The sequence below is a fragment of the Cebidichthys violaceus genome, unplaced genomic scaffold (genome assembly GCF_023349555.1).
Source record: "Cebidichthys violaceus isolate CVI_PGR_0920_01 unplaced genomic scaffold, fCebVio1.0.p SCAF_133, whole genome shotgun sequence".
Classification (NCBI taxonomy): Eukaryota; Metazoa; Chordata; class Actinopteri; order Perciformes; family Stichaeidae; genus Cebidichthys; species Cebidichthys violaceus.
The window spans coordinates 145,001-158,291 of record NW_027176300.1 but is presented as its reverse complement, the minus strand read 5'-3'; the positions used below and the strand labels follow the sequence as shown (position 1 = coordinate 158,291).

The 13,291-nt window shown below is 39.8% G+C and overlaps 1 protein-coding gene across 1 annotated transcript; it reads right to left on the bottom strand.

Moving 5' to 3' along the window:
- Positions 1-1,578: 1,578 nt before the first annotated feature.
- Positions 1,579-5,621, bottom strand: LOC137870676 (uncharacterized). Its single transcript, XM_068708085.1, has 6 exons — positions 5,575-5,621; positions 4,549-4,809; positions 3,643-3,891; positions 3,365-3,475; positions 2,262-2,333; positions 1,579-1,696 (listed from the first exon to the last, which is right to left on the bottom strand). The coding sequence occupies exons 1-6, from the start codon at positions 5,603-5,605 to the stop codon at positions 1,644-1,646; spliced, it is 777 nt and encodes a 258-aa protein (XP_068564186.1). The 5' UTR covers positions 5,606-5,621; the 3' UTR covers positions 1,579-1,643.
- Positions 5,622-13,291: the final 7,670 nt, after the last annotated feature.

The following is a 13,291-nucleotide window of genomic DNA, read 5'->3' as shown; positions in this document are numbered from 1 at the left end:
TAAAACCACAAACATCACAGCTTTACTTTCTCTAAACAGATTACCTAAAGTGTGTTCTTGTGAAAATAGGAAGTGTTTCACCATTTTTAATCTGCGTCTCAACACTGCTGCTTTGTGGAGGAAACCTAAATCCTGCAGGAGAATCCTTTGGCTCACGTTCAATTGCACAAAATGTACTCATAACCACCGAGTTATGGCATTTAGATGTTTCAGTTGCGGTTGCACCACCCTTTGAAGAACTTGCAGGCCCATTCTAAATTTGCAAGTCACCTACATTCTGCAATAATTGGTTTGTAATAAAAACCACGATGACCGGAGCTGTTTTGTTCCAAATTGTATTAGCCTTTTAATTTAGTTGAGTAAAAACATGAATGTGAATTTGTACTTTTTTCACAGCACTTACTGTAACATCAAGTCTACCACTCATGCAAAGAGAGGACAGTTCAACCGAGGTCTTGACACTAGTTTTAGTATTTTGATTACTTTTCAAATAAGAGTGTCAGCTTGTTAAAGCCAGTTAAGCACCTATATTGTATTTGGAAAAATGTTTAAATGTTGCATGTGGTGTAGTTGAAGTTCACACAATAGTTTTATGCCTATTTTTATGCAACAGTTCTGTGCCATAAGGTGGAGTGTAAAAAAACATTTAAACTAAGGTTAAATGAACCCGTTCAGACTCCCTCACTGTTCCGATGGACGTAACTCTTCTAGTGTGTCTACATCTATGATCACTGTCATCTGACTCGCCCCCAAATGCACAAACATATTCCATTGGACGTCTCTAAGCCAATCACAGTGTTCTACATCATCTAAAGTGGACTGCAGGTATAGCCACGCCCCCTTTTTCAGCAAGCATGGCCGACTATTTGGTAAGGAGGGTGTGTAGGGCACATTTTAATCTATTAATCATAGTGATAAAGTAACAAATAATTTGTGTTTGAAATAAACACGAAATGTTATCATGCTGTATATATATATATATATATATATATATATATATATATATATATATATATATAACTTGTACCAAGGTTGCTGAGGTTGGAGGTTGCCTCCTTTTGCTCAACAAAAACCTGCTGAGGAAAAGAAAAAGGAGGAGGAGGTGGTGAGCACTGGTCATTGTCATTAGCTGAGCTTACTTCTGTTAGCTGTTGGTCAAATTGCAGAAAGAATACACTTTAGTCTACAAAATAATACATCTAAACTGTGAACACTCTGATATTTGTTACACATGTTACAACAGACATGTTTAATTAATTGGAGTATATTATCACAGGGAAATAGATCAGAGTTGGACAGTTGTGCCTCTATACAATTAAAGTGGTTTAAATCACGATGACCACTACGTGGCGTAAATGGTAGTTAACTAAATATACAAATAGGTTAGTGTGACTCATTTCTAGTTCTAGTTCATTTCAAGAACCACAAAGAATTTGAAACCTTACAGGCACGTTTCTAGATACTTCCTTGTGAGAGAGAAAGAGAGAGGTGGCGGGGAAACAAAAAGCTCAGGTGAGTATCTTACAATTTTCAGCAAAGTGGGTGAAAGAAAAGTCCCAAAACAACTGTAGTCGAACAGACATTGAACATTCAGTTTAATACACAAACGTATAAAACTTCAACACTGGTTCTGTCGTTTCTCCTCAGGTGGCTCCTGGTTTGATTGTTGAGTAGAAGGATGATGAAAGATACATTTCTGAGAAGAAAAAGCACACGTGTAAACTATTAACAGTTAAAGCTGTAAATAATGTGGATGGACAGTTTTCACTGGAAGAAAAGCAAACACACCGTCTATAACTGTACTTTAACCTTTAATAATTCATCGTTTATTTGAGTATTTCTTTATATTTCGTCTCGATAATCTGAATCCGCAAAGTAACTTTTAAGTAAAGCTTAAAAATAAATGCTGTGAATTACAAAGTGTAATATTTCACTTTGGAATGTAGTAGACGTTTAAAGTACCGTAAAATAAAAATACTCAGTACTTGAGTAAATACAATTACTTTTTTTAATTTACTTTCCACCACTTTGTTCACTACTGTGACGGGAGATTTTGGGACATTAATGATTCATTAATGATGGCTCTCATCACAGCACAACCCTACGCCTGTCTCACGAAGAGAAGAAGAGCTGTTGTAGTTCTGTAAACCTTCCGGCCATTTTGTCTGTAGTTCAAAAATATTTTCACATTTTGTTATATCGACCATTGATAGTTATTTTGGACGGCGGTCTATAACGTGTGATGTGTTTGTGTGCGTTACCTCTGTCCTCCTGTGGTTGCACTTCCTGTGCGACGGTGACAGCCGTGTACAACACATCAGAGTAGATTTTATCTGCAGCACAACACTTCTTACTGTTACACAATTTAGGTTCACGTGTTTTAGGGCAAATTACAATTCATTTAGAAAATATGATTGGAAATACTGTAAAAACGTTTTTCTATAAATCACAATCAGGATTATTTAGTGTATTTCTTTTTATATTTAATAAGTTGTTATTGTATATGACCATTAGTTGGTTTATCAGACAATTTAGATTTTCTGATAAACCAACTTTTAGACTTCCTGAAGACGACATAAACTGACATGTCAACATGTTAACATGAGGTAAACTGTCATAAGAAGCAATTTGTGGTTTGAAACAATCCACACATAATGCATGTCAATGTTGATGTACAAAAATACTTGAACACAACATGTTAATCTTACGTATTCACATTCACAGAAGAGGTAGTGTTTGTCTCTACAAAACCCTATAATGTTGCAGTTTCAAAGGTTCCTCAATCAGGAGGAAATAGAGAGTGAAGACCCTCCCCTTCCGGTTTTCCTCTATTTGACCATTTGGGAAACGACTTTCTTGACCCTTTAAAATCTTTTAAATTGACAAACCTTACATGTGTAATTAATGGCACAAATGAGATGGGATCAAAAATGTATTTGTCTCGCCGTATACAGTGTTTGTGGCAGCAGGGATTGTGTGTGATTGAGTCAAAGTAAACTGCAGAGTGAGAGCTCATGGTGATGAAGGAACACCAAGTCCAACCGTGTGACTCATTAATGTGTTATTTAATAGTTTTGGGACAACATTAGAACAAAGAAGGTACATCAGGCTTTGCAAATCTTTTTGAGTCCTGTAGGATACGTTTATTGTTGGTTTCTGTCGTTTTCAAGGGATTTGTTGACCATAAAATAAAATATTACCAGACTTATCCTTTAAATTGTATAATTCCCCCGTGAAGCTAATAATTATTATTATTAAAAATAAATAAACTGCTTGAAATCAGCATTTTCTCTGATTCTATTTCCTTGACAGGAGAAACATCAGTATATAAACTGTCATTTTGTTTACGTGGAAACAGGCTGACCTTTTTGGTTCCTGCAGAGGCACAGCAGCATCACATCGGCCAGCAGACAGACGGCCAACACAGGAAGTAGAATGGGTGCAACAGGGTGACTGATAAGACGACGCCCAGCTTCTACACAACAAATGAGAAAAAACTGTTTGATGTCAATGCATTTAAACACAAAAACAGAGTCTATGTGTCTATGTGGTTGGCGCATGCGTCTCTAATGAGCACACAGATCACTCTATCTCCTCATTCATCTCCTGGTATTCAGTAAAGCATCTCTCTCGTTGTCTCACCTCTGACAGCCAGCCAGCTCTCTTGTGATTCTCCGGCTCCAGCGATGTGACACTTGTAGAAACCTTCGTCAGACTTTAGAACGCTGTGGACGGTCATGTTTCCTGTCGAGCTGCTGCCGATGAGGACGCCGTCTTTGTAAAATTCAGCTGTGAGATTGGAGGAGGGTGTTGTCCGATATAAGCAGTGAAGAGTCACAGATTGTCCCTCCTGCACAGGATGGACAGGACTCTTCAGGATCACAGAGCCTCCTGAATGACAGAATGGCACAAAGGTCAGAAAATGGTTTAGCGGTCCAGTAGCTTTAAAGCTGCAAATAAAGATCACTTAGTAGTAGCAGTAAGTTGTCAAATTGTGCTTTTTATGTTTTTGCGTGTCATTTTGCAACATAGTCTGTTTCGACTGTCATGTAAACTCATATGTGTGAATGTGCTACGCTCAAGTGACGTAGTACAAAAAGTGAGAAAGACTATGACGGCCGAAGGGTAAAACAAACACAGGACTTTCAACCAGGAGACCGTTGATCGAGACCTTAGTTTGGGTGCCAAAGTGTCGTTGCGTTATTTTGAGCTTCTGTCCCGTACTTTTGTTACATTATTTACATTTTACTTTAATTACCACTTACTACTGTAGCAGTTTCACGGTAGCGATGTGACTAAAATGTGTTATCATAACACACTGACTGTCCTTAAAATGTTGTGCTATTTATATGCCTTCCCATGGCATCAGGTTGGTCCAACGATGGCAAAAAAGACAATATTAATGGAGTTGATGTAAGTGTTTCAACAGTTGATCAATGCTGCTTATTTCCTGGTGAACTAGACACGCTCTGTGTGCAGTTGAGGGTTTGCATGTTGGATATTTTTGGGTTGGTGATATTTTTGTGTTGGTGGTTTAGTTGAACCCACCGGTCACAGTGATGTTGACAGCATCGCTGCACTCTCCGGCTCCAAACTCACACCAGTACACTCCAGTGTCAAATGGGTAAATGTTCTCAATGAAGCAATGGGACTCGTTTCTTGTACCCCAATCCATGGAACACTCCTTGTTTTTGTTTGTGGATGTGTTTCTCTTAAGTCTCCATTCAGAGTTTCCTGACTCCACACAGCTCAGCGCTACAGACTCGAACTTAAAGAACTGGGATCTGTTGGGAACTAGTCTCAGAGAGGCTGAAAGACAAAGAGAGATGATGACAAAGTGAGGTTTTCATTGTAAATGTGTTCACACTGCGAGCAGCAGAAGTCTTCTTGCAGAGGTTAACAGCAATGTGCTGCCTCACACGCATTTTGTTGCTTCTTTGTTTCACAACGGATGTGATGTGGACAATAACTCCACCGCTCTCTGCGAAACAATGGTTGGAGAACGGTTGCGTCCATTATTGGGGTTCATGAGAAGTTGTACATTTTGTTGAGTTTATTAAATTGCCATTAATAATTTGATGCCTAACTACAATGCAACAATTCAAAACCATCCGCCTCTTCACAAGTTTGTTTTTGTTCTCCTTTTGTTGCAGGGCTTCTCTGTGATTAATCTGAATTTGCTTCAACTCAATTCAACACTTAATTGCCATTTCAACACAGTTGATAGGAATTTGCTTGGGTGACCTCAAATGAAACAAAATTGAAAATTTATCTAACAGTATTATGCCTATTCTTTCAAAATACCTTAGTAATATGTGCAGGCATTTAGTAGAACTATATACATTTGTAAATCATATTCTAATTGAAATGCTTCCTCTCATTTTCTGAAATGATGTCAAACATCAGACCGGGTTTTATTATTGAATCGGCTAACTGCTTGTTGAATCAGAACACATAGTAGATTTAATAAAATGTTTCAAATCGATATTATCGACATGAAAGATGCTCATAAACACGGATGCAGGCACAGGCACACACTCGTAATCACATAATAATCTTAGTACTAGTACTCACCGACGATAGTGCAGAGTGTTGTGATCTCCATGTTTGACTGACTTGGCTGCTTCACACCCCTGATCTGACTTCATGTCGTGTTTAGACATTGGACAGGATGTGTGTCAGTCGAACACGTTGAAACCACAAAGGTCAAAAGTTTTTTATTTTAGTTCCACGCATTGTTGAATTTGCAGGGTCTTTCGAATTTGCAAGTCACCTAAATTTGGCAATAATTAGTTTGCAACGTAGTTGTTCAAACCACACTAAGCCGAGTTATTCTAATATGTTTTGTATCAAATTGTATTAGCCTTTTAATTGAGTTGAGTAAAAACATTTATGTGAATATGTACTTTTCACAGGATGTCACCCTGACCTCTTTGGTCATGAAGTCTTTTGAGCGCTTTGTCCTGTCCCACCTGAAAACCCTCACTGACCCACTCCTGCAGTTCTACAGAGCCAACAGGTCTGTAGAAGACGCAGTCAACATGGCCCTTCACTTCATCCTCCAGCATCTGGACTCCTCAGGAACCTACGCTGTTTGTGGATTTCAGCTCTGCCTTCAACACCATCATCCCGTCTCTGCTGCATGACAAGCTCTCTCACCTGCACGTGACCGACTCCACCTGCAAGTGGATCACAGACTTCCTGTGTGACAGGAAGCAGCACGTGAAGCTGGGAAAACACGTCTCAGCCTCCTGGACCACCAGCACCGGTTCCCCCCAAGGTTGCGTTCTTTCCCCTCTGCTCTTCTCCCTGTACACCAACAGCTGCACCTCCAGTCACTCACCAGTCCGTCAAACTCCTGAAGTTCGCAGATGACACCACCCTCATCTCTGGTGGGGGATGAGTCCGCCTACAGGTGGGAGACTGACCATCTGGTGACCTGGTGCAGTCTGAACAACTTAGAGCTCAACGCTCTAAAGACAGTGGAGATGGTTGTGGAAGAACGTAGCCCCACCTGCCCCCATCACCCTGTGTGACTCCCCCGTCGACGCTGTGGAGTCCTTCCACTTCCTGGGCTCCATCATAACTCAGGACCTCAAGTAGGAGCTTAACATCAGCTCCATCGCCAAGGAGGCTCAGCAGAGGATGTTCTTCCTGAGGCAGCTGAAGAAGTTCAACCTGCCAAAGACAATGATGGTGCACTTCTACACTGCCATCATTGAGTCCATCCTCTGCTCCTCCATCACAGTCTGGTACTCTGCAGCCACTGCCAAGGACAAGGGCAGGCTGCAGCGCATCATTCGCTCTGCTGAGAGGGTGATCGGCTGCAATCTGCCATTCCTTCAGGACTTGTTCGCTTCAAGGACCCTGAAGCGAGCAAGAAGGATTGTAGCCGACCCCTCTCACCCTGGACATGAACTGTTTATGCCCCTTCCATCTGGCGGGAGGCTGAGGTCCATCAGGACCAAGATCTCACGCCATATGAACATTTTTCCTGTCTTCAGTGGGGTTATCAACAAAGCCCGGGACCCCTACTGACTCTGTCATCCCCAGGACAATTTCCTACCCGATACACTCCCCTGCACATCCCTTCTATGTTTCTATATTTAAATACACTTGACACTTTTACATACACTTACATTACAGAGTAAAATTCCTTGTTTGTGCAGCATATTCTTTCTGATTCTGATTTTTTCACAGCACCAACTGTAACATCAAGTATCAAGTCTGAATTACCACGACGTAACTATATATATATATATAATTATATATATATATATATATATATATAATTATATATATATATATGATATATATATATATATCATATCTTTTGATATATGTTTTTTACTTTAATAGGAATTGCATGAACAAAAAAAATCTAAACATACACTTAGCTCAAAAAGACTAAATATCAAGACAATACACAAATATTAAACCATTAAATCAGAACGTTAATGCAGAGTTCTTACTGTTACACTGATCACCGTATTGTGCTGTTGCTTTAGTGAACTGTATGTGTTCACCCTTTCTACCACTAGAGAGCAGTATACGTGCATTTAAACCAGAGATGTAGTCATATTTACCTGTGCCTTTGTTAATTATCTAGGTCATTGATACAGATGTATTAAATGCTGATTATTTCATCTGATATTTGATGTGTGTGGTTAATTTGCAACCTAGTTGTACACATCATGAAACATGGAGAAGTGAGCATGTGTTGATCACGAGGCAATAAATAGACAGTTGAAAAAATAAAGAGATGATTGGTTTATTCTTATTAAACATTATACATATACCTCGTTGTTTAATTGTCACACTTAAATCCTGATATGAATGGTTAAACAGAAGAGGTCAAAGGGCCAAGATGAGAAGATATAATGGTGGTCCAAATAAAATTACTTTTTATTGCCATTGAGTTACAGAAATAGAATATTTTCTAATCACTAAACTAACTTTTAGTTAGACCTATATTTGATCAATAATGTGTCTAATTTAATATAACAAGTCAAAAACAACGTTATTATATGAAATCCAATTATAATACAATTATAGATTTTACTGTACGATTTTTGAGGAAATTAAAGGCTAAGTACAGTAGAATGTCATGAAATTAGACATGGACATAGTAGGGGTCCTCATGAACAACAATCCAGTGAAAGTGTAATAGAACCTCTTATGCATTTGTTTTTATAACCTGTCAAATATGGGGAAATTATGAATATTAATGCCATTTGAGCTAACTTTACCTTTAATTTTCTCAAAAACTGTACAGTCAAGTTACATTACATTTGACATGGATCATCATGATCATGAAGGAAATGGTTTTATTACAGATCAAAGATTATTATTATTAGGTATTATTATAATTTTCGAACCCTTTTTCAATTAAAGATAGTACAGTAGTGCAACTTCAGATTTTATTATTGTTGGATTTCATATAATGTACAAAATAATGTCTTTGACTTGACAAATTGGGCAAATTACTGATCAAATAATCAATCAAAGGTTTATTTCCGTACTTTTTGGGCTATTCAAAACACGTCGCCGATATTCCCCGGATGAAACTCACTCTGGGTTCCCTTCAACATCCTGTCGCTCGGTTTTTCCCCCGTGATTCAAATGAAGAGGCGGACTTGTCTCGACCTCAGTCGACGCTTCTCTCGAGTTCAGTCTTCTGCCGGTCAGTGAAAGGCGAGTTAATAAGTTACGTTTAAATGGACGCGCTGGAGCTCAGTTACACTGTTTCTCTCTCGCCTCTCATCTCAAGCTTCACTCTCCTCGTGCTCGTGCTGTTTTTCGTCTTCACACCCGTTGAAGGTAAGTTCATTCAACGAGTGGTTAAACTCGCGCCATACAGACTAAACTATCATCCGGCTCAATTAACGAGACACCGCTTGCACCATAGACTAACAGCTGACTTGCATACGGTCATTCTATTGCCTTGACTTTTAATTTGACATTTTTTTACTTCCGGACTACCTGTCTTACTTTGCGTCGCTCTTCAAAAGAAAAAAAACAAATAATCCATAAAACAGACTATCTAAACGGACACGGACCAGGCGGGCACACCCCTCTGACTCCACTGGCAGCTTGTGGCACATAATGACATCTACATATAAGCAGAGGAAGAGTGAAAATATTACATGTTTTTAAAAAAATGATTCGAACATTTAGGCATAACCACTTGTCAGGGTCATTCTTTAGATGCTTGGATGTCACGAGAAAGTGAAAAACAAACAAAAAAGAGTGAAAAACGTATTAGTTATGAATTATTGCAGCTGATAATCTTTGACTATTAAGGCCTAATAATCAGTAAAGATTGTGTTTTTGTTTCAAAACGGTCAGCAAAAAATCAGAAGTTTAGGAGTTCAAAGTTAAATTCTAGGATTGATGAAGAGTTTTTCTTCTTTTTAACAGTTAAAAAGATGTGACGCATTGAAGACACATCAGAATAGAACCTGATCCATTAATAAACAGCTGTATTATTTAAATTTGTCCGGTGGTGTACTTCCAGTGTTGCTGCTCCTCCGTCTCTACAAGCTGCCGCCACGGATCATGACAGCGAGTAGAGACACAGCAGCAGCATTTCCACATTTCCGCACGTTGTTGCAGCAGCGTCCCACTTGTCCCAGCAGCGTCCCACCGAAATGTGGAAACTGCAGAAACTGCTGCTGTCATGATCCGTCGTGTATTTCACGTGTATTTCGTGTATTTCACGTCGTGTATTTCACGATTGATGATAACAAGAAGCTTGATGTGTTTGAGGAACACGGTTTGAAGGGAGAAACAAACAGTGAACATTCATGCAGTTATCAGGTTGAGAAGTTGCCAGCAGTGTCAGAGGCTTTGTGGTTACTTGTTCTGCCCAGTTGAATTGCTGTTGTATGTATCCAGAGATGTATCACTGTCTCTGGATGGAAACAGGTCAGACGGGAGAAACAAAAAGTGAGCATGTGCAATAAACAAGAAACGGCGAGCACCAGCACTTTGAGCGCCTGAGTCTTTTGTTTTTATATCATATCACATCATATCACATCATATCATATCATATCATATCATATCACAGATCCGCTCCACTCTGTTTGATACTTGCTGGTAAAGTCACAGCATTAGCAGGTCTTTCCACAGCTTGTAGTGTTTCAGAGACACCTGTTGACTGTTTCCTGTAGTGTTGAACATCTGGCGCTGTCTTGAAACATATTCCTGCAGCTTCTACTTATTTTATTTGACTCTGAATGAAACGTCTTCAGGGAAACCAGCTTCAGCTGTGGTGGTAGTTCACGTTGACGCTGCATTGGCGTCACGTCTTTGTGTCATCAGTTGTGTGATGAGCAGGATGATAAACACAAAGCAGTGTTGTGATGTAGAGACAGACTGGAGATGTGTACCTCCAACACCTTGATGTGATGTTTGTGACTCTTCACCTCTGTCTGCTCTCACAGGGAGAAGATGATCTGCTGGATCCTGCTGCTCTTCATCCTGACCTCCTGTGACTGTGGTGAGTTGACTTTTGTATTGTTGAAGCACTACAGCTCTGAAGCATCACTAAACACTCCACAGAAACATCTACAGATGACCTTTAAAGGCTCTCCTGTTAAAGCTGTCAGTGTGTCTGCTCCTCACTCTCCCTCTCTGTCTCCTCAACAGCACCATTAGTAGTGAATGTGACACAGAGCTCCTATCAGGCAGAGGAGAACCACAACATCACTCTGGAATGGACCTTCACCACCAGAACAGACGGTTCCCTCAGCTCCATTTATATCATCTGTGAGATGTTGACTGATCTCAGACCCTTCATCCTGTTTCATCTTCATGAAGGTGTCGAGGTCTCAGAGTCTCAGGATGAACGGTTTGCAGGACGAGTCCAGTTTGACAAAGACGTCCTCAGAGAAGGACGACTCAGACTCCACATGTCCAGACTCAGGACTAATGACTCAGGTCTCTATCTGTGTGAAGTGAAAACAGGTGATGGTGGTGGTTCTAGGAAATGTCACCTCAACATCACAGGTGAGTTGATTCAGTAGAAGTTTCCTGGACTAGAAGAACCTGATTATTGTCGTTACACTTCCTTCTTACAGGATCTGTGAAATATGTTTCAGTTTAATCTGTTGAGGACGTTTAGTTTGATGTTTCAGTGAGATGTTGTTTCTTCTCATGAATGACTCAGACTTGTTTGGTCTCTTTACAGCAGAGAGGGATTGACCCAAACCTGAGACACCAGACACATCAAGGGGAGGAAGAGATCCTTCACCGACAGGAAGTCCATCACAACCAGATAGTCGGGGACGGATCATTCTCTACTGTGGACTGGGAGTGATAGTAGCAGGAACTCTGCTGGGTGTTTGTTACTGTCTGTATAGAAAACATTCAAAGATTCACTCTCCTCCTAGAGAACAAGATTCAAAGATTCTCTCCATATAGACAAAGATGATTCTAGTCTCTGATGTTGGAGGTCCAAAGCAGCGTCTGAAGGTCTCGTTGTGGTGATCTGATGTCTGAATGAGCTGCTCAGTCACAGCTGGTCATCTTCATCTCGTCCTTCATCCTCCTCTTCATCACTGTGTGATGGTTTCCATCTCGTCCTTCATCCTCCTCTTCATCACTGTAGACAGATGACAGAGGAATCAGAGCTCTGGTTCATTGTTCTGATCGGACTCTTCATCAGTTCATTACTGTAGTCTACATCTTAGATCTGAAACCATCAGTCTGTTCATTTTATTGAAATACTGCTGAGGAGCATGAATTCATCTTTCCATCTATGTTTGTCTGTTACAGTTATTTACTGTCATTGTCTCACTGTATATAAAGTCAAGCTCATATGTATGAATGCCTTTTAAATGAACCTTTGAGTTGAGCTGCATATGTTGTGTTTGTGTACATTTTTTAATAATGATAAGTAGTTTATGGACTGTTTTCTATGTTTCCTGTTCACTGCATTGTTCAAAATAAATACAAATGAAGTGAACCTAAATGATTTTTGATCATTGAGTGAGGTTAAAGTGTAGTTTAACCACAGTGAGGTTAAACTACACTTTCATATTCAAACACATTCAGTGTCACTGTGTGGTGACTTCATGTGAGCAGAGATGAAATGGTGCTTATATATAATCACCTCCCTGATGCTGTTTAACACCACTTTCACTTTCAAGTGCAACAACATGGACGATGCAGCTCCTCCTGCAGCAGACGTTTGGTTCCCTCCTACTTCCTCATTGAAACATGAACGTTGAAAATGGTGTCGAGTCGTCCTCAGTTCTTGACAAATCTACCGTTGGTTAATGAAGCCCTTGATGATTTATAGGACATGAATACATGTCTGCTCTCTGAACCAAAGGAAAGCTTCTTGTTTTCTACAAGGAAATGAAACTCCTATCTCTTCACCTGTCTGTTGATGTTCTTCTACAACGACGTTTATTGTGAAGATGATGAAACATCACTTTATTAAAGAGCTGTTTTGTGATGAACTATGAAAGCACTAACAGTAAACAGTGTCTCAATGACGTCATTCATTCACCACAGTTTTCTTTTACTTCTTGAGATATCTGCAACACGTTGTGAGGAACAGTCAGTGAGGACTCTGAGGTGACTTGAACGTGTCTCTCGTGTTCCTCAGGTGAAAGTGAAGTGTTGACCTGTGAGCATGAGGACGTTTGAAAGACCTTTAAAACACGGTGATGTTTAAAAGATGGTTCAAAGTGGTTCAAAGGTGAAAGAGCAGATTTCACCGGGATTTACAACGTTGTCTTTCAACTGATGGATGTGGAAGTGCTTTCTTAGTAAGCCTCTAAAATGATCATGTAGTAGTATTAGTAGTAGTACAATGTAGAGGAGGAACACATTCTAGTACTGCAAATCCTGCAGCATTGAGGTATGAACGGAAATACAAAATGAGCAATTAGCTGATGAGGCAATGCAACGTGTTTTACATAAAGGAAACACACAATTGCTTATTTCTATATTTTAGTTTAACAACTTGAAGAATCAGGCTGCACGGTGGAGTAGTGACAAGTACTGACACCTCACAACAAGAGGGCGACAGAGAGACCCGGGTTCTATCCTTCTGTGTGGAGTTTATACTCCGATGACTTTAACACCGATGAAGTTGTGGTGTCTGCTGTCCTACCATCAAGTGACAGAATCCTGAACTCACGTCAAGTTCGGTTGTATTTGTGAATGTGTGAACGAGGTCGGGCCATCAATCAATCCAGCAAACATGTCAGTATGATGTAATGTAAACAGAGTGAGGTATCAAACACGCATTACTACTTTACAGTTAAATATTTAACAT

What these genes read in the sequence shown, in the direction of transcription:
- LOC137870676 (XM_068708085.1), bottom strand. Translation starts at nt 5,605, where the DNA reads ATGGAGATCACAACACTCTGCACTATCGTCG. An exon ending in GAGCTGGCTGGCTGTCAGAG is followed by an intron (nt 3,476 to 3,642) that starts GTGAGACAACGA and finishes TTTGTTGTGTAG; the next exon opens with AAGCTGGGCGTCGTCTTATC. An exon ending in GCAACCACAGGAGGACAGAG is followed by an intron (nt 1,697 to 2,261) that starts GTAACGCACACA and finishes TTTTCTTCTCAG; the next exon opens with AAATGTATCTTTCATCATCC.